General features: G+C 42.9%; 1 protein-coding gene across 3 annotated transcripts in view; it reads left to right on the top strand.

Moving 5' to 3' along the window:
- WSB2 (WD repeat and SOCS box containing 2) overlaps positions 1-21,513 on the top strand; it is a 42,059-nt gene that overhangs the window by 11,395 nt on the left and 9,151 nt on the right. For 2 of the 3 annotated variants that reach the window (XM_040416029.1, XM_040416032.1), the window contains exons 2-7: positions 2,865-3,036; positions 3,137-3,387; positions 5,109-5,240; positions 11,676-11,776; positions 13,313-13,485; positions 15,833-15,949. In XM_040416029.1, coding sequence (XP_040271963.1) covers positions 2,865-3,036; positions 3,137-3,387; positions 5,109-5,240; positions 11,676-11,776; positions 13,313-13,485; positions 15,833-15,949 — 946 coding nt within the window. The remainder of the gene's footprint in view (positions 1-2,864; positions 3,037-3,136; positions 3,388-5,108; positions 5,241-11,675; positions 11,777-13,312; positions 13,486-15,832; positions 15,950-21,513) is intronic. The other variant, XM_040416030.1, reaches the window with a different exon arrangement.

Genomic DNA, 21,513 nt, shown 5'->3' on the forward strand with positions numbered 1-21,513 from the left:
GGTACATATGATTTTTGGTTGCTCTATATTACACTTTTTGTGCAGCAAGGTAACAAGAAATAGCTTTTTTGGCACGTTTTTTTTTTTTTGTTATTTACAACATTCATCTGACAGGTTAGATCATGTGGTATTTTTATAGAGCAGGTTGTCGCGGACGCGGCGATACCTAATATGTATACATTTTTTTTTATTTATGTAAGTTTTATACAATAACTTCATTTTTAAAACCAAAAAAATGTTTTAGTGTCTCCATATTCTAAGAGCCATAGTTTTTTCAGTTTTTGGGCGATTATCTTGAGTAGGGTCTCATTTTTTGCGGGATGAGATGACGGTTTGATTGGCACTATTTTGGGGTGCATATGACTTTTTGATCGCTTGCTATTACACTTTTTGTGACGTAAGATGGCAAAAAATGGCTTTTTTTACACTGTTTTTATTTTTATTTTTTTACGGTGGTCATCTGAGGGGTTAGGTCATGTGATATTTTTATAGAGCCGGTCGATACGGACGCGGCGATACCTAATATGTATACTTTATTTTTATTTATGTAAGTTTTACAGAATGAGTTCATTTTTGAAAAAAAAAAAATCATGTTTTAGTGTCTCCATATTCTAAGAGCCATAGTTTTTTCAGTTTTTGGGCGATTATCTTGAGTAGGGTCTCATTTTTTGCGGGATGAGATGACTGTTTGATTGGTACTATTTTGGCGTACATGCGACTTTTTTGATCACTTTTATTACCTTTTTTGGGAAGTAAGGTGGGCAAAATTTCAATTTTCTCATAGTTTTTATTTTTTTATTTTTATGGCGTTCACCGTGCGGGGAAAGTAACATGACCATTTTATAGATCAGGTCGTTACGGACGCGGCGATACCTAATATGTGTAGTTTATTTTATTTTTTTAATTTTTATTCAGTGATAAATGTTTTTTTTTTATCTTAACTTTTTTCACTTTTTTTTACATTTTTGTGACCCAGACCCACTTGGTTCTTGAAGATCCAGTGGGTCTGGTGTCTGTATAATACAGTACAGAACAATATATATTGTTCTGTACTGTATTTTACTTACACTGAACAGATCTGTGCTTTTAGCATAGATCTGTTCAGCACCATGGACAGCAGGACGCCTGAGCAGGCGTCCTGTTGCCATGGGAACCCTCCCCGTCTGCTCAGAACTTCGCAGACGGGGAAGGGTAAGCACGGGGCTGAGGGGGGCTCTCTGGGGGCTCTCTCCCTCTCCATCGGGGGGCTGCAAAGCCACAGCAGCCCCCCGATGGAGAGGGAGGGAGCTCCCTGACCGATGACAGTTAACTTTTTCCATACAGCGGTCCGTACGGACCGCGGTATGGAAAGGGTTAAACGGCTGACATCTTCACAGATGTCAGCCGTTTATACCAGGGTGCCAGCAATGTGCTGGCACCCTGGTATACCCACTAGAAGCCAACGATCGTTCATGGGGAGGCGGGCGGGGGATCGCGATCCCGCCTGCCGCACCGCCCGCCTCCCGCAACGCCCCCACCGCCTGCGACACCCCCCCCCCGCACCACCCTCCGGCATAAAATCGTGCAGGGGTGCAGGGGGGGGGTGAAAAATAATGATTTTAGCCACTCTAAAGTTTCTGATCCCCGCGGTCAGGGACCGCGGCGATCAGAAACTGCAAAAAGCGCAGCAAACCGCAGGTCTGAATTGACCTGCGGTTTGCTGCGATCGCCGATACGGGGGGGTCAAATGACCCCCCCCCTGCATTGTTACGGGATGCCGGCTGAATGATTTCAGCCGAAATCCCGTTCCAATTAACCCCTGGGGCGCCGGAATACAGATTTTAAGTCAGGACGTACCGGTACGTCCTGGGTCCTTAAGGACTCGGGAAATAGGGCGTACCGGTACATCCTAGGTCCTTAAGGGGTTAAATCAGTTTGCTAGGAGATGTCATCCGTTTCTGATTATTGGTGGTCCGGACTCTGGAAACCACACCAATCTTGAGAATAAAGGGTCCAGAAGGCTTTTTTTTTTTTTTAGCGCTATTTCCCTTTTTACGTTTTTCCTCCACAGCATTGCTCCTGGTCACCAATAAGACAGCACAACCCCATTCTTTTCAATGGCTGGAGCGCTGCAGTAACCAGCTTCATCCACTACACAAGTTATGGTCTTGTAGTTCCAGTACTGCAGCTGACTGATGGGGGTTGTTGGATGTTTATATGGGTTGCCTTAGGCTACTTTCACACTGGCGTTTCTGGGTCCGCTTGTGAGATCCGTTTCAGGGCTCTCACAAGCGGCCCAAAACGGATCAGTTCAGCCCCAATGCATTCTGAATGGATAAGGACCCGTTCAGAATGCATCAGTTTGGCTGCGTTTGGTCTCCGTTCCGCCTTTTGAGGCGGACACTAAAATGCTGCTTGCAGCGTTTTGATGTCCGCCTGACGATGCGGAGCCAAACGGATCCGTCCTGACTTACAATGTAAGTCAATGGAGACGGATCAGTTTTCACTGACACAATATGGTGCAATTGAAAACGGATCCGTCCCCCATTGACTTTCCATATAAGTCAGGACGGATCCGTTTTGACTTAGACTCTTTTTTGAAAGAACAATGCAAACGGATCCGTTCTGAATGGATACAAGCGTTTGCATTATCGGTGCGGATCCGTCTGTGCAGATACCAGACGGATCCTCACCGAACGCAGGTGTGAAAGTAGCCTAAGAGGACCCATTTTTACATGCCCTGTTGGGTATGTGTTGCTGTTGGGCAAGTTAAGCGCTCACTTATTGCTTCCCCTGGAAACAGCTTATTGGAGGGGACCTCAGAATTGTGTCGGTGTGTTACCAGTCAGTTACCAATATTAAATGAGAAGGATTGTGTTTTTCAGATGCGCCTGTCCTGCTGGCAGAACTACGCCCTGCCCGGGATGTGCTGTATGACTGGAAGTCGAGCTGTGAGACATGGAGTATTGAATTCTCACCAGATGGCTCCTGGTTTGCCTGGTCTCAAGGACATGGCATCATTAAGCTAATCCCTTGGCCACTGGAAGAGGAAGACCTGTAAGTGATTGGTCAATAGGGTGACATTAATTGTCACCAAGGCTATGAAAAGTGGAAGGAATTAGTCTAAATACCACTAATAAATATACTTCTTTTTCAGGAGGCCACCCTCATGCAGAGCCAAAAGTCAGTGCCACAAGGGCCCCGAAGTGAAAAGGAAGGGAAGCCTAAAAGAAAAAATATTAGACTGCGGTCAAATAGTTTGGAGCCTGGCATTTGGCTGCACATCTGCACCAGCTGGATGGAAGCTATGGCCTCTTTCTAGACAAGATGCCAAATCTAGTGAAACTTGGCTTCTTTTGGCAACTGGGCTCAGTGATGGGCATGTCAAAGTATGGGAAGTACATACAGGTAAGGGTTGATGATCTGCTTGCAGGATAAAGCACCGGAGTTTACATTACTAAGTGGATATGTTGTATATTAGAATTTACATGGGCAAAGATCTGTCCTGTCATCTGTGTAGAAGTATAAGGGCATGTTCACATTGTCAAAAATACATGTGAGGAACACTTGACAATGCTGCACAGCCACAAATTCGTGTTCGGGTGTGATCTCTGCACAAATTATGCGCAGATTCCATGAACGTCAAAGTGGATTCCTATTGAAAACAATGGGGTGTGGATTAAATGGGGAGTGGAATATGCACTGAACTCTGTGTGAAATGTAGGCCATGTGCTCTACTAGCCGTAGCAGCCATATAGTATACCTAGTGCAGAGTATATATAGAAAAGTATCAGAAATGTTCCCATTAATAAATATATTCTGATCTTAGAACCCCTTGAATCAGGCTGTTTGGTGTGCACTAGTAGTAGTTACAGCGGGGCCTTGGAGTCTACGGGGGAACAAAGTCCCCTCTGTGGCATATTAAGCATTGCGGCCCAGGAGCTTCAGTTTAGGCTCCTCTTCTGACATGTCTGTTTTAGTAACTACTTGCATTCCTATTGTAATAATAATTCTGGAGTTTATTTTCATATTTAATTTCTCTTTCATGTTGTTCCATTGCTCTGTTATTCCTACTAGAAGTTCATTAATAAATTGCCAGTTGTTTGCATTAAAGGTCCAACTGGGCGTTAAACAGTCTGCCATTATCCAATCAGTGCTGCCAGTTGCAGACTCTGCAGGGCCACATCGCCCCCCTCCCCCCCCATAACAGTGTCCCTGTGTAAATAGTGACCCCCAATACAGGGGGTAGAGGCCGGCAACTGGTGTTGGAATTGCGGCGGGGCCCGGCACAGTCACTGTACTCTCTTACACCGGGGCCCGCTCACAGCAGTCTTTATGTATAAGTGTAGTCATGGGGGCTTTGTTAAAGTATGGCAATCCTCTGCAGTAGCGCAATCCTCTATAGTACTCACTGTCAAACTACCGTAGCGGGCAGGCCGGCAGCGTAACGTCACTCACTCCCTCACGCCCCTGCTCCTCCTGCTTCATTAATAAAGTGGGAGGAGCAGGCGTGTGACTGAGTGACGTTACGCTGCCGGCCTGCCCGCTACGGTAGTTTGACAGTGAGTACTATAGAGGATTGCGCTACTGCAGAGGATTGCCATACTTTAACAAAGCTCCCATGACTACATTTTATATATAAAGACTGCTGTGAGCGGGGCCCGGTGTAATAGAGTACAGTGACTGCACCGGGCCCCGCCGCGATTCCAACACCAGTGTCGGCAGAGTATAAACAGCAGCATTCCCTTTATAAGATGCAGACAAGGACAGGCATTGTTACAATGGATCCGCAAAAAAATAAAAATAAAATGGATATCACACGAACGTCATCCTTTTGTTTGTGCGGATCCGTGTTTTGCAGATGGCAAAATACATACGGTCGTGTGCATGAGCCCTCAGGCTAAGTTCACACTTCAGTTATTATGAGCCAAAAACAGATGCTGGTCAAAAACACAGACTAGGTGCAACGCTTTACATTACACTTGATGTCTGGGTAGGCTTCACTGCTGGCTTTGGCTCAAGTGTGAACTTGGCCTTAGCAGTTTAGTGACATCACTTTGTCCAGTCAGCCCTTAGCGGCTTTCAAGGTTACAGATATCATTACCGATACCACTGTTGTGTAATTACAGGCCGTCTTCTCTTCAATTTATCGGGGCACCAGGATGTTGTACGGGATCTGAGCTTTACAAAAAATGGCAGCTTGACCCTTGTTACAGCATCCAGGGACAAAACTTTAAGGATTTGGGACTTGAAAAAAGATGGTAAGTCTGCTGTTTACGTAATGTTCTGTAGAAGTATGTCGCCATGTACTCCACATACACCAAACCTTGGAAACCTGTGGTTATTGTTTTGCAGTACGATTGTCGCCTCTAAAGAAACACTCCAGGCAAAACTGATATACAGTACTGTGTTTTAGCTAGTAAAGAGACTTAAAGGGCTATTCCGGTTGTTAGAATTTATCCTCATTCCACAGGATACGGGATAACTATCGGATCGGTCCTACCGCTTGGACCACCACGATCACGAGAATGGGGGTCCCATACCCCCTGCAGCCCCCTGAAATGAATGGAGAGGCGGGTCGCACATCTCTGTTCTTTTCAGGGGGCCTGCAGGGGGTACGGGGCCCCTATTCTTGTGATCGGTGGACAGGGGATAACTTCTAACAACCGTAATACCCCTTTAAATGGGTTGTCCAAGATAAAAGTTTTTGTGTGTAAACGGCAGGCAGGGTGATAAAATAATAAAACGACTTGCACTCACCGCTGGCGCTGCATCGGGCAGATTGCAGAGCTTGGAGTATGCCTTTAATTGCGGTGACACATACGTACGTTTCAATTGGAGTCACACAGTAATTGTTTGTAGTTCAGGGTGTGTGAATTGCTGAAATAGCTTTGCATCCGTAGTTATGTTTTCAGGAAAGTACACACCCTGGTTGTCATGTGGAACCTGAAATGCTGAAAAGTTTAATATTCCATTGTTCTATATGTCTTTTATATATGTGACTGTGAATAGACCGTCTCAATGCAATTGTAATAATCCTGTACATCAGAAACCTCAGTCATGTTCTTCCTAATTCAATATCGCGGTGGGGCTCTAGTGTCCTGAATATTAATGACCAACCTGGATTTTTTTTTTGAAGCGGTTCTGTGGGATTTTTATATCCTTAGGATAGGTCATCTATATATCAGATTGGCTGAGGTCTGATTCCCAGCACCTACTCCAATCAGATGTTCTCCAGTAGCTCCAGCACAGACGATTTATAGATATTGAGAGCAGCTGACCATTTGGCACTCACGCTGGCATAGTTTTTTTTAGCTTTTTGTCCCTCATTATGATACATGTGAAGTATTTAGGAAATAGTCATGTAGCTTATAAGTAGTTAATTCCATTCAGTATACAGTGAGGAACAGAAGTATTTGAACACCCTGCGATTTTGAAAGTTCTCCCACTTAGAAATCATGGAGGGGTCTGAAATTCACATTGTAGGTGCATTCCCACTCTGAGAGACAGAATACAAAAAATAAAAAAACAGGAAATCACATTGTTTGATTTTTAAATAATGTATTTGTCTTGCACTGCTGAACATAAGTATTTGAACACCTGAGAAACAGCAAGATTTCTGGCTCTCAAAGACCTGTTACTGTGCCTTTTAAAAAGTCCACCTCTACTCCACTCGTCTAACTTAGTAGCACCTATCTGAGCCCTTTAAAGACCCCTGTCCACCCCACAGTCAGATGCCAATTACTACCATGGGCAAGACCAAAGAGCTGTTAAGACACCAGAGACAAAATTGTGGCCCTCCACAAGGCTGGAAAGGGCTACGGGGCAATTGCCAAGCAGCTTGGTGAAAATAGATCAACTGTTGGAGCAATTGTTGGAAAATGGAAGAGGCTAAAGACGACTGTCAGTCTCCCTCGGACTGGGGCTCCATGCAAGATCTCACCTCGTGGGGTATCACTGATGATACCGTCATGGTTTTAAATCATGCATTGTATTGATGGTTCCCCTGCTCAAGTCATCACATGTCCAGGCCCGTCTGAAGTTTGCCAATGACCATCTGGATGATCCAGAGGAAGCACGGGAGTAAGTCATGATGTCAGATGGGACCAAAGTAGAACTTTTTGGTCTAAACTTTACTCGTTGTGTTTGGAGGAAAAAGAAGGATGAGTTGCATCCCAAGAACACCATCCCTACTGTGAAGCATGGGGGTGGTAGCATCATGCTTTGGGGGTACTTTTCTGCGAAGGGGACAGGACGACTGCACTGTATTAAGGAGAGGATAAATGGGGCCATTTATTGTGAGATTTTGATCAACAACCTCCTTCCCTAAGTCAGAGCATTGAAGATGGTTCGTGGCTGGGTCTTCCAACATGACAACGACCCAAAGCACACAGCCAGGATAACCAAGGAGTGGCTCCGTAAGAAGCATATCAAGGTTCTGGAGTGGCCTAGCCAGTCTCCAGACCTAAATCCAATGGAACATCTTTGGAGGGAGCTGAAACTCTGTGTTGCTCAGCGACAGCCGGGAGACCTGACAGATCTAGAGGAGATCTGTGTGGAGGAGTGGGCCAAAATCCCTGTTGCAGTGTGTGCAAACCTGGTCAAGAACTACAGGAAACGTTTGCTCTCTGTAATTGCAAACAAACGCTTCTGTACCAAATATTAACACTGATTTTCTCAGGTATTCAAATACTTATGTTCAGCAGTGCAAGACAAATAAATTCTTTAAAAAGCATACAATGTGATTTCCTGAAATAATTTTTTTATTTTTGTAGATGACCATAGTAAACTCTGCTCCATTGCAAAAAAAACTTTTTGTCTGCTACTGGGCAAAAAACATTTGTCCTATACTAAATTGAGTGTGCGGATTACAAATCCGAAGTCAGAATTGTTGTAACACGTCACAAAATTTTGCTATGCATGAGTATGCCTAAATGAATTAAGCACTTGGAAAGCATTGAATAATTTTGAACAGAACGAGTTTTACTCCAACAATAACCTGATCTACATCAAAGTTTGCGTAGTAAACAGTGTATGAAAATGTAATGGAATAACAAAATTTCAAAAAGTCTCATTTTTCAGTTTAAAAGTCTTACTTGAGCAAGGCCCAGTAGTGTTAAAAGTGCTTCAGGCATCTGCTTTTGCGTTTGTGAACTGTCATATTTTCCCGTTGCAAAAACCAGCAGTAGTCCCCCATCATGTTGGGATTCCAGTGGCCTTGATGCCTGTTCTCCATTGTAGAAATATCTTTATGGAACCGCTCTCCATGTTCGTCACTTACGTGTCCCAAATTAGGTGGGAAAAAGTCAAGATGGGAATGTAAGAAAATGCACTTTCAATGACATTCGGCAGCCAAGTTGTTCATATGCTGTAAGCATGTTGTCTACTAATTCAGCATAGTTTGCAGCTCATCTGTTCCCAAGGAAGTTCTGCACTACTAGCACAAATGCATCCCAAGCTGCAAGTTCCAGAGGGTTGAGTTTTGTTCTGAATGTGTCATCATGCATTAGTTTGTTGATTTTCGGGGCCAATAAAAATTCCGGCCTTTATTTTAGTATCAGTTTTCAGTGTGCTAAACTTCTCTTTCAAATATTGGAAACCATTTCCATCACGATCAAGTGCAATTACAAAAATTTTCATCAAACCAAGTTTAATGTGAAGTGGTGGAAGATAAACTTGAAATGGATCGACCAGTGATTTGTGTTGTACATTGTACTGACCAACTGTGTGCTCGACTCTGAGAGGCCACTGTCTCATTTTTTGTAATGATTGTGGTCATCACGACTGTTTTATAGGCACAAGAAACACATATGCTTTGTGTACCCTAACTGTAGGTCAAGCAGCAGTGCTACCACTTTCAGGTCAGCACAACTTTTCCATTTATGTTCTGAGTATTTATTTGATCATTTTCAAAATTAACTCCATAGAAGCATGGGTCTCTTTTATTCCAACCGCATGAGCCAATGGAATAGATGGTTTTTCGTTACTATTGTGCAACAAGACAGCTTTCAAACTTGTTTTTCTAGAGTCTATGAATAGCCTCCATTCATCGGGAACATGTGAACCACCTAACTCCATCATAAGACCATTTGCCTCGTTGTAGCAAATTCGATTCCTGAAGTCTAGAAGCTAGCAGTTCTGACTTTTCTTTAGATAATGACAGATCTCTTACCAGATCATCTAAATCTGATTGGCTCAGCAAGTGCGGCTGACCCTCTAGTTGTTCTGGATCAGGAAATACATTGTGACAATCAACATCTTCTTATTCATCCGGATGAGAACTAGGGATCAACTGATATCGGAGTTACCAATAATATCGGCCGATATTCATGATTTTCAAAGTTATCGGCATCTAACCTTGCCGATAGCGCGCTGGACGCATTATCACAGAACATGAGCGCGCTGCTGTCAGCGCTTCATGTTTCCTCAGCAGCACAGGGGAGAAGGAGTCACTCTCTCCCTCTCCCTATGCCGCGCTGCCAATGAGGAGAGACGGGAGGAGGAGGGCCGGGCACGCTGCTCCACCAATGAAAGTTAACGTCTAATACAAATACAGGAGGCGGCGGCCAGCCTATATGACAATTGCTGCGATCAGCGGCAGTTAACCCCTCAGGTGCGGCACCTGAGGGGTTAACTGCTGCCGCTGATCGCAGCTCCCTGTCAGAGGCAGGGTGTCGGCTATGTAATTCTGCGCCGACACACCCGCCTCCTGTATTAAACGTTAATTATCATTGGTGGCGCAGTGCGCCCTCCCCAGTATTAAAATCATTGGTGGTGCAGTGCAACCCCCAGTATTAAAATCATTGGCGGCACAGTGTGCCCCCCAAACCTTCCTCCCCCCAGTATTAAAATCATTGGTGGCAGAGGCCACAGGGTCCCCTCCCCTCCTGTTCATTGGTGGCAGTGGCAGCTTCTGATCGGAGCCCCAGCAGTGTAATCCTGGGGCTCTGATCGGTTACCATGCAGCCAGGGTGCTACTGATACCCTGGCTGCCATGGTAATCTCCCTGCTGCTGTGTGCACTATGCACAGGGCAGCAGGGAGAGTGTGAAGTCCTATTCACCCTAATAGAGCTCTATTAGGGTGAATAGGACAAAGGATCAAAAGATCCCAGGTTCTAGCCCCTTAGGGGGAAAATAGTTATTTAAAAAAGGACGTAAAAAACCCCCCACCAAAATATTAAGTATAAATCACCCCCTTTCCCAATTTTACATATAAAATATATAAACAATAACTAAATAAATAAACATATCACATATTGCCACATCCAAAAAGTCCAAACTATTAAAATATTTATTTTTTATGTGGTGAACGCCGTAACAGATTTTTTTTTTTTTCTCAAAAATAAAAATGAACAGAATATCGGTATAAGTTATCGGCTATCGGCCTGTAAGTTCACAGGTTATCGGTATCTGCCCTAACAAATCAATATCGGTCGATCCCTAATCAGAACCGTCTGTTTCAATTGCTGTTCCTGCTGTGGGAGGGGCAGGCACTGGATTCTCTACATCGTGTGGTACTGGTTTAACGGCAGACTCGGTTAGGATACACAATTTGTGACTTGTTTCTTTTTGAATATCCAGTGATTTTAGTCATGCAAAAATAATTGAATGGTGATTTTTCTGCTCACGCCAAACCATGGGCACTGCAAAAGCCATTTCTTTCCTTTTACCATTCAACCACTGTGTTAGCCCAGAGTAATACACAGTGCAACAAACATGAGGTTCCCAGCTTTTATCTTGATCTCCAATTTTACAGTCAAAGTAATACTTGTAAGCAAGACGCACTCGCTTTGTCAGATTCTTGCGCTGATCATAGGTAGTGTATGTGCCACATATGTAGCAGAAATTGTCTTGATCGTTAACACATTTGTGTTTATCCATCTTAAGTTTCAAAACTGATAGCACTATAACAGATCACTTTATCAAAATCTGTCCAGCTTGCCTTATATACTTACTGCTGACATCAGCCTGAGTGCGTCCGGACAGGTCTGGACATGTCCATTGGAATATTTCCAATATAATGCATTAATATTATAACTGAATAGGCTTTGCATGTAACTTAAAATCTAGACGTGTCAGGCAAATTCCGAGTTCATATTTGGAATCCGCACGCTCATTTTAGTATAAATCACATGTTTTTTTCTCTCTGTAGCAAAATCATTGTTGCGCGGTGAATTATCAGCACTTTATGGGCCTTAAGCTGCTCTACTCGTGTCCTCATGACAACACATCTTTCTTGAGCTCTAGCCTTGTTCAGCCTGATCTCTGAGATGAGGGCAGATGAAAATCAATATCCACATGTTGGTAGATAATGGTCTGCTGCCATGTAATGAGGGATGCAGCCTCTTCCTAAAGCCTCATTCTGACAACCATAGCACAGCCATGGCTTACTATAGACATGGATGCCACAAGGCCTGCCCCAACCACAGGTCTAATGACCAAAACTAACAGCATCTTAGTTCCCTAGGATGTCGTTAGTTCAGGTCTAATGAAATATGGTCATGCCAGGACTTGCAGCTGTTGTATGGATGCCAAAATGTGGCCACATCACAACTGCCTGAATGAAGCCTAAGGAAGAGCAGACTTCAGACATGAATACAAGTAGGTGGTCATCTGGAGGACTGGTTTTCCTTCTTTTTATTTTTTTAATTACATTTTTTATTTTTTTACTATTGCAAACATGTTTTCTTTCCAGGTAAGCTGGTCCAGGTTCTCTCTGGACACGTCCAGTGGGTGTACTGCTGCTCCATCTCCCAAGACTGCAGCATGCTGTGCTCTGCCGCAGGAGAAAATGTGGTAAGAAGCGATCAGTCTCTGAGAATCAGAGTTTACCAGTACTGTTACAGGGATATGATCTGCCACATAATTTATTTAATCAGAGTCTCACAAGCTGATATTGTAGACTGTTAGAAAACAGATATGATCTTTGACCTGTCCTACGTGTTCCAGTTTTGTAAGACATTAATGAACGTATTGCAGGTGCATTCACTCACATTGTGGCAAAACCACAAGATTACCAAACCACAACTCTAGGTTCATGCATACTGAATCATTATCTTTTTACGCATTTATATGGTGCTGACATATTCCACATCGCCTTACAGACATTAGCATCACAATTGCTGCAGAAAATCTCCACACCGTTTCCAGAGAAAGCTGCAGGGAAATTCGCTACAATAGGACTTAAAGGCTATGCACACCTTCGGAGGCAGTTTTTTTTATGATTGCATTTTACTAATTTTGGCCAAAAAATCATATTTTCAATTGGCCTTTATTAAAAATATTGAGCCTTTCTGTCACAAAGGGTTAACTTGTTTGTCTAGCTGTGTAAATCATACTTTTTACTTTCACTTTGTGCTGGTCATCTAATATACCTTATCTCTAATTTACTAAGAGGTCATTAACACTAAGCCACTTTAAGCCACATTCCTATCAGTAAGATTAGGAACATTATAGCTCAGCTCTTAGATCAGAGATAAGGAGCACTCTCTGTTAATGCATCTCAGCCCTGTACAGAAGGGCTAAATATTTGTAATAAAGACTAATTTTAAAATATGACTTTTAGCTCAAAATGAGTACAATAATAAAAAAAAATTGCCCCCAAAGGTGTACATAGCCTTCAAGTGCAATAAATCCTTGCTCGTTCTGCTGCAGAATCCGACATTCTGTAGATTTAAACATTCCAGTGCAGAACAATTTTGCAGCATGTGAATGAGATTTGCTCAGATTTCATCCGCTTTACTACTTTTGTATTTCGTTGTAGATTTGTCATACCCTTAAAGGGATTGTCCAGCTTTAAAACAATTTTCACCAGCCTCCCCTTCCCGCCCGGCCGGTGGAGGAAAGGATACTTATCTGCTTCACACCAACTGTCGGAGCCACTGGGTACCAGCTCATTTGGTTTGCCACACTCCAGATCCTTTCAGCTTCCATAGTGCACGGCAGTCGCATGTGCATCTGCAGCTAATGACTGCCCGCTGCCGCAATGTGCCCCCCAATCGACACGTGACCCTAGGAAAAATCGTTTTAAAGCTGGAGAACCCCTTTAATGTTTACCTATAGTAGTTAAGTGTTCCTGCCTCAGTAAGTTATCAATACTTGTGTGTATAAACGTACAATATAGTATAAGACATCTCTGACCATAGGTATGTTGCAGAATGCCATGTATGCAGGTGTTCAGTGCTTATTTCTGTTACTATTAAGTGATTTTCTGGGATGCAGTTGTTACATCCATAGCAAAATATCAGTAACATGTTACAGGAGGAACATTTGTTCAATGTGTATTTTAAGTGCAGACATGTTATGACAGTAGTCACTTTTGCCATTACTTAGGTGCTGCTGTGGAGCATGCGCTCATACACCCTCATCCGGAAACTGGTGGGTCATCAGAACAGTGTAGTGTCATGTGACTTTTCTCCAGATTCTGCTCTCTTGGTCACAGCCTCATATGACACTACCTTGATTTTGTGGGATCCTTACACTGGAGAGAAGTTACGACAGTTCCTGTGAGTAGCTTTATAGACATTGTTTAACCACATCTCAAACCTTAAAGGTGGGTTTACATGCTGCAATGTACAGCCAATTCAGTGTTCCTTCACGACATTCACCTGGTTGTTCAGTGAAGGAGACCACTGCATTTACAGTCAGGTCCATAAATATTGGGACACGGCACAATTCTAACATTTTTGGCTCTATACACCACCACAATGGATTTGAAATGAAACAAACAAGATGTGCTTTAACTGCAGACTGTCAGCTTTAATTTGAGGTGAACGGTGTAGGAATTACACCAGTTTGCATATGTGCCTCCCACTTGTTAAGGGACCAAAAGTAATGGGACAATTGGATTCTCAGCTGTTCCATGGCCATTTGTGTGTTATTCCCTCATTATCCCAATTACAATGAGCAGATAAAAGGTCCAGAGTTCATTTCAACCCATCAGAGAGATGGCAAAAACATTAGGCGTGGCCAAAACAACTTAAAAAGAAGGAACGCACCGGTGAGCTCAGCAACACCAAAAGACCCGGAAGACCACAGAAAACAACTGTGGTCGATGACCGAAGAATTCTTTCCCTGGTGAAGAAAACACCCTTCACAACAGTTGGTCAGATCAAGAACACTCTCCAGGAGGTAGGTGTATGTGTGTCAAAGTCAACAATCAAGAGAAGACTTCACCAGAGTGAATACAGAGGGTTCACCACAAGATGCAAACCATTGGTGAGCCTCAAAAACAGGAAGGCAAGATTAGAGATTGCCTTCACAGTTCTGGAATAACATCCTATGGACAGATGAGACCAAGGTCAACTTGTACCAGAGTGATGGGAAGAGAAGAGTATGGAGAAGGAAAGGAACTGCTCATGATCCTAAGCATACCACCTCATCAGTGAAGCATGGTGGTGGTGGTGGTGTCATGGCGTGGGCATGTATGGCTGCCAATGGAACTGGTTCTCTTGTATTTATTGATGATGTGACTGCTGACAAAAGCAGCAGGATGAATTCTGAAATGTTTCGGGCAATATTATCTGCTCATATACAGTCAAATGCTTCAGAACTCATTGGACGGCGCTGCACAGTGCAGATAGAAGCATACTGCAAAAGCAACCAAATAGTTTTTTTTAAGGGAAAGAAGTGGAATGTTGTGCAATGGCCAAGTCAATCGCCTGACCTGAATCCGATTGGGCATGCATTTCACTTGCTGAAGACAAAACTAGAGGGAAAATGCCCCAAGAACAAGCATGAACTGAAGACAGTTGCAGTAGAGGCCTGGCAGAGCATCACCAGGGATAAAAACCCAGTGTCTGGTGATGTCTATGCGTTCCAGACTTCAGGCTGTAATTGACTGCAAAGGATTTGCAACCAAGTATTAAAAAGTGAAAGTTTGATTTATGATGATTCTGTCCCATTACTTTTGGTCCCTTAACAAGTGGGAGGCACATATGCAAACTGTTGTAATTTTTACACCGTTCACCTGATTTGGTTGTAAATCCCCTCAAATTAAAGCTGACAGTCTGCAGTTAAAGCACATCTTGTTCATTTCATTTCAAATCCATTGTGGTGGTGTATAGAGTCAAAAATGTTAGAATTGTGTCGATGTCCCAATATTTATGGACCTGACTGTACATGCAGCGATCTCCTTTACTGTATGATGACGAGGGATCGCTATTGCTATCCTTCATCCTCATACAGGATCATTGTTTCTGGGCAGCAGATCGTTGTTTAGACGGCACGATCTGCTGCCCAGGAACGATGATTGATGGTGCCTGCACGAACGACAGGATCACCCGATGAAAGAGCGTTTTACTCATTCATCGGGTGATTGGCGGCACCTTTACATGGGTAGGTTGTCGGAAACGAACGTTCATAGGAATGTTTGTTGACGATTATCTGCCTAATATTCGGGCCGTGTAAATCCACCTTAAAGGAGTTGTCCCAGATTGTTATATTGATGACGTTATCTGCAGGATAGGCCATTCAGATCTGACAACAAGCACTCCTGCCAGTCAGCTGTTCTGAAATTGAATCAGAACCAGAACTACATAGCTCCGTCCATTATGTAGTGGGCTCAGCTGGTTACTGTGCTGCCATTCCCATTAAAGTGAATATGAGCAGTAACCAGTTCACTATACAGTGGACAAAGCTGTGTAGTTCCGGCACCGGAGCGTCTTTAGAACAACTGATCCACGGGAGTGGGAAGTGTTGGACCCCACCAGTTAGATATTGATTGCCTAGCCTGAAGATAACACCAGTCTTAATAAATTCCCCCTAAAGTGTTAACACCGTGAACATAGTGTGTGTATGTTTTATAAGAGGTCATTCTAATCTATAGAAATAACTAGTGTATTTTGCTGTCAGCCATGTTCCATTGGCTCCTGATATGGACTACAGCAGTGTGGAGCCCCAGCTCACCGCCTTGAGATCTGTCTGCTTTTCACCAGAAGGACTGCACCTTGCTAGCTTGGCCGATGACAGGTGAGAGGTGATGGGCGGCATTGATTTTTATTACTTGCATTGTATGAACACCTGGTGGATAAATACAAGAGGTAGGAAGAGGTATTCAGTAAAGAACTAAATCTTCCCATAAGTACTGCTTACCCCGTTCATTTCCTGTGCAGAAGGTTGAAAGACAAACCTTTTGTTAATTTATCAAAGGACAGTTCCAGAGATCACATATTGGTGACCAGTGATGGTCTGTTTGCAAGCCAGTGGCAGGCGGTGAATGGAACAAGCCTCCCTTGCCTCACCCGCGATGCAAGGGAGGCTCTCCCCGCCTGCCATTGGCTAACCAGCCCCCCGACACCGGATGTTTTCATCTGCGCACGGGGAGAAGTAGCAGCGGCTGTGCAGGGACCAAAAGCGTAAAGGAAACATAATGGAAGCTTTAATTTTTTTAAAAACACTGAAGTCAATGAATGACAGAAGCGGAAGATCTTGTGTTTATATCCATCATTCACTTCATTTAACTGATCCTTATTTCTGTTTTTTTCTGCTCCACAGAAGTATGGCCAACACTATGCTGATGTGGACAAGCCCTTACAGTACAACCCAGTTTATACTATGTTTTTGCATCCTCCTTGAAACTTAGTTTTCTAATTTACATTTAAAACAGGATGCAGTGATATACAGAATTGATGCAGGGCTTCCTTTTCTGTCCAGTTGTGGTAAAGGATCCATCACAGATCCTGTTTTTTGTACAGTAAAGTCAATGGCAACAGGATAGATGTCCTGATGCATGCTGTTTTAAAGGTACCCTTTTTTTCTAATCTTTTCTAAAACATTACTTTTCAACAGGATGCAAAAAAATGTGATCCTAACATAATACTAAAGATGCTTTGTTGATTGGAGCATTTACTTGCTACTTATACGGTATAATCTTTACCTTTCCAGTACACTTAAAGGACACCTTTGTGCACTAAAAATCAATAAACCCATATCTTACCGTAATGCAATTGCACTTGCTAGTTTACTGGTATCAGCTTTGATTCATATGCTCTCAGAAATGCTCTGAATTTTCCTGACTGCTGTCATCACCTGTGAGGCTCTGTGAGCGTTCCTATTGATTTCACATGCACCAGCACAAGCTCTGCTCCCCCCGCCCCCACATCCTGTTACATAGCACAGCTAGCAGCCACTGACATATAGGCTGTTGGAACTTGCAAGTAACTTGGTAGTAAGATTTCATTCCAATCAACAACATGGTGAGTCTTACAGTATGCTACAACCTGTAATCAGCAGATCTATTTCTCACTTTCCATTCTGTAGAAAGTCCATTATTTGTAGACACAATAGATATTTCTGCTGATAACGTTAGTGCAGCGATATACAGTCAGAACCATGGCTTTATAAGCAGGATATAGATCTCATTACTGACAGCTCTCACTAAATGTACTCTTCAATATTGTGCAGTTCGCACAGTAAGCTGTCACTTTTCCCACACAGATTAGTACAGTGTGACGATACAGAATGCTATGTACACACATAAGTACACAGTGGGGGAGATTTATCAAAACTGGTGTGACGTAGAACTGGCTAAGTTGCCCATAGCAACCAATCAGATTCCTCCTTTCATTTTCCAATGAAGCTGTGAGAAATCAAAGGTGGAATCTGATTGGTTGCTATGGGCAGCTAAGCCAGTTCTACTTTACACCAGTTTGATAAATTACTAAAAATGTCCGCACTCTCAAACACTTTATTCACCCCTGTGGTCGCAATGTTTTCAGCTCATTCACAGTCGCTTTTCAAGCTATGAGCTAAAATGTTGCGACTAGTGTTGAGTGAACTTGTGTTTCAAGTTCGGCATACAAGGTTCAGGTTTGCTAAGAATTCCGTTATGGACTCCGCTACCATGGAACATAAGGGTCTATTCACACTTCTGCAACTGTTTTGCGGTCTGCAAATTGTGTATCCGCAAAACACGGACACTAGCCATGTGTGTTATGCATTTTGCGGACCGCACATGGCCGGCACTATGATAGAAATGCCTATTCCTGTCCATTTCTGCGGACAAGAATAGGACAGCTCCTATTTTATTAATTTTTTTTGCGGGTCCGTGGAACGGAAGTTCGGATGCGGACAGCACATGGTGGTGCTGTCCGCATTTTTTGCGGCCCCATTGAAAATGAATAGATATGCACCCCTTCTGCAAAATTGCGGAACGGATACGGACGTGTGAATGGACCCTTAGTTATGGCCCGTGGGAGCAGAATCCATAACTGAATTCTTACATAACCTGAACCTGAACCTTGTACGCCAAACTTGAAACATAAGTTTGCTCACCCCTTGTTGCGACCACAGGGGTGAATAAAGTGTTTTTCTTTTCACAATTTTTTTTTGAGAGTGCTGCCATTTTTTAAAATTCTTATATTGTCCTGGATTTGTTGCCGGATCCATTGGCCTGCACCTTCATATTGAGATTGAGATAGATATATATATAGAGAAAAATGGCGGCACTGGCTACAGAGAGAAATTGCGGGTGCACGTCCCTAGGGGAATAGACTGGTATCCCCAATAAATGGATCCGGAAAAAAGAGCGGCACTCCAAAAAGTAAAAGAAAGTGAACCTTTATTCACCCCAGTGGTGCAACGTTTCGGCTCTGGTCACGAGCCTTCCTCAAGCATATATATATATATATATATATATATATGTCCATAAATATTGGGACATCGACACAATTCTAACATTTTTGGCTCTATACACCACCACAATGGATTTGAAATGAACAAGATGCGCTTTAACTGCAGACTGTCAGCTTTAATTTGAGGGTATTTACATCCAAATCAGGTGAACGGTGTAGGAATTACAACAGTTTGCATATCTGCCTCCCACGTGTTAAGGGACCAAAAGTAATGGGACAATTGGCTTCTCAGCTGTTCCATGGCCAGGCGTGTTATTCCCAGATAAAAGGTCCAGAGTTCATTTCAAGTGTGCTATTTGCATTTGGAATCTGTTGCTGTCAACTCTCAAGATGAGATCCAAAGAGCTGTCACTATCAGTGAAGCAAGCCATCATTAGGCTGAAAAAACAAAACACACCCATCAGAGAGATAGCAAAAACATTAGGCGTGGCCAAAACAACTGTTTGAAACATTATTAAAAAGAAGGAACGCACCGGTGAGCTCAGCAACACCAAAAGACCCGGAAGACCACGGAAAACAACTGTGGTGGATGACCGAGAATTCTTTCCCTGGTGAAGAAAACGCCCTTAACAACAGTTGGCCAGATCAAGAACACTCTCCAGGAGGTAGGTGTATGTGTGTCAGAGTCAACAATCAAGAGAAGACTTCACCAGAGTGAATACAGAGGGTTCACCACAAGATGTAAACCATTGGTGAGCCTCAAAAACAGGAAGGCCAGATTAGAGTTTGCCAAACGACATCTAAAAAAGCCTTCACAGTTCTGGAACAACATCCCTAGGACAGATGATACCAAGATCAACTTGTACCAGAGCGATGGTAAGAGAAGCGCATGGAGAAGGAAAGGAACTGCTCATGATCCTAAGAATACCACCTCATCAGTGAAGCATGGTAGTGATGGTGGCATGGCGTGGGCATGTATGGCTGCCAATGGAACTGGTTCTCTTGTATTTATTGATGATGTGACTGCTGACAAAAACAGCAGGATGAATTCTGAAGTGTTTCGGGCAATATTATCTGCTCATATTCAGCCAAATGCTTCAGAACTCATTGGACTGCGCTTCACAGTGCAGATGGACAATGACCCAAAGCATACTGCAAAAGCAACCAAAGAGTTTAAGGCTGGGTTCACACTTGAGCGTATTTGCTATGCGCGTTTAACGTGCATTTTTGTCGCGCGTTTTTGTCCATAGTCAACGCGCGTATTACGCGCGTTTGTGTGATTGACAGCAGTGTCCTATGGCTGCAAACGCGCGACAAAACGCCCCAAAGAAGCTCAAGAACTTGTTTGAGCATAGGGCGTTTTACAGCGCGTTCAAACGCGCTGTAAAACGCTCAACACATGAAAACCAATGCTTCCCTATGGCCCTGGTTCTCACTTGAGAGAACCAAGTGAGAACCAGGACAATAGGGAAGCATTGGTTTTCATGTGTTGAGCGTTTTACAGCGCGTTTGAACGCGCTGTAAAACGCTCAGGTCTGAACCCAGCCTTAGGGAAAGAAGTGGAATGTTATGCAAGGGCCAAGTCAATCACCGGACCTGAATCCAATTGAGCATGCATTACACTTGCTGAAGACAAAACTGAAGGGAAAATGCCCCAAGAACAAGCAGGAAATGAAGACCGTTGCAGTAGAGGCCTGGCAGAGCATCACCAGGGATGAAACTCTGCGTCTGGTGATGTCTATGCATTACAGACTTCAGTCTGTAATTGACTGCAAAGGATTTGCAACCAAGTATTAAAAAGTGAAAGTTTGATTTATGATGATTATTCTGTCCCATTACTTTTGGTCCCTTAACAAGTGGGAGGCACATATGCAAACTGTTGTGATTCCTACACCGTTCACCTGATTTGGATGTAAATACCCTCAAATTAAAGCCGACAGGCTGCAGTTAAAGCACATCTTGTTTGTTTCATTTCAAATCCATTGTGGTGGTGTATAGAGCCAAAATTTTACTGACCCCCATCAGCCCTTTATTACTGACCCCCATCAGATTTCAAATCGGCCCTTTATTTCTGACCCCCATCAGAGCTCAGATCAGAATAAAATAAAAAAAAATTCCTCTTACCTCTCCTGCGCCGCGACTCATCTCCTGACTGCTCTGGCACAGTTTTTTTATTTTAGTTTTTTTACAGTGTTCACCTGACAGAGTAAAAATTGTGATATTTTTATATAGCAGGTCGTAACGACGTGGCGATACCTAATATGCCTATTTTTATTTTATTTTGGATTTACACAATAAAAAAATGTTTCGAAAAAAAAAATCATGTTTTTTTGTTTCCATTCTCTGAAAGCCATATTATTTTTTTTATTTTTTTTGACGATTGTCTTAGGTAGAGTCTCATTTTTTGCGGGATGAGATGGTTTTATTGGTACCATTTTGGGGCACCTATTAATTTTTGATTGCTTGGTATTACACTTTTTGTGATGTAAGGTGATACATTTTTTATTTTATGACGGCGTTCACCAGACGGGTTGGATCACATGCTATTTTTATAGAGCAGGTTGTTACGGACACAGTGATGCTGTAGTATATGCATTTTTTTAATTTTATTTTACACAATAAAAACATTTTTTAAACAAAAAAAACATGTTTTAGTGTCTCCATTTTCTGAAAAACTATATATTGTTTAAATTTTTGGGACGATTGACCTAATGTAGGGGCTCATATTTTGCGGGATGAGATGCCGGTTTGATTGGTACCATTTTGGGTCACATATGACTTTTTGATCGCTTGGTATTACACTTTTTGTGTTGTAAGATGATAAAAAAAAAATTGCTTTTTTTTTTTTCTTTTTAAGGCGCTCGCCAGACGGCTTAGAGCATGTGATATTTTTATAGAGCAGGTTGTTATGGACGCGGCGATATCTAATATGTCTGTTTTTTTTTAAATTTTTACCGTATA

This window comes from Bufo bufo, chromosome 2 (genome assembly GCF_905171765.1).
Source record: "Bufo bufo chromosome 2, aBufBuf1.1, whole genome shotgun sequence".
Taxonomy (NCBI): Eukaryota; Metazoa; Chordata; class Amphibia; order Anura; family Bufonidae; genus Bufo; species Bufo bufo.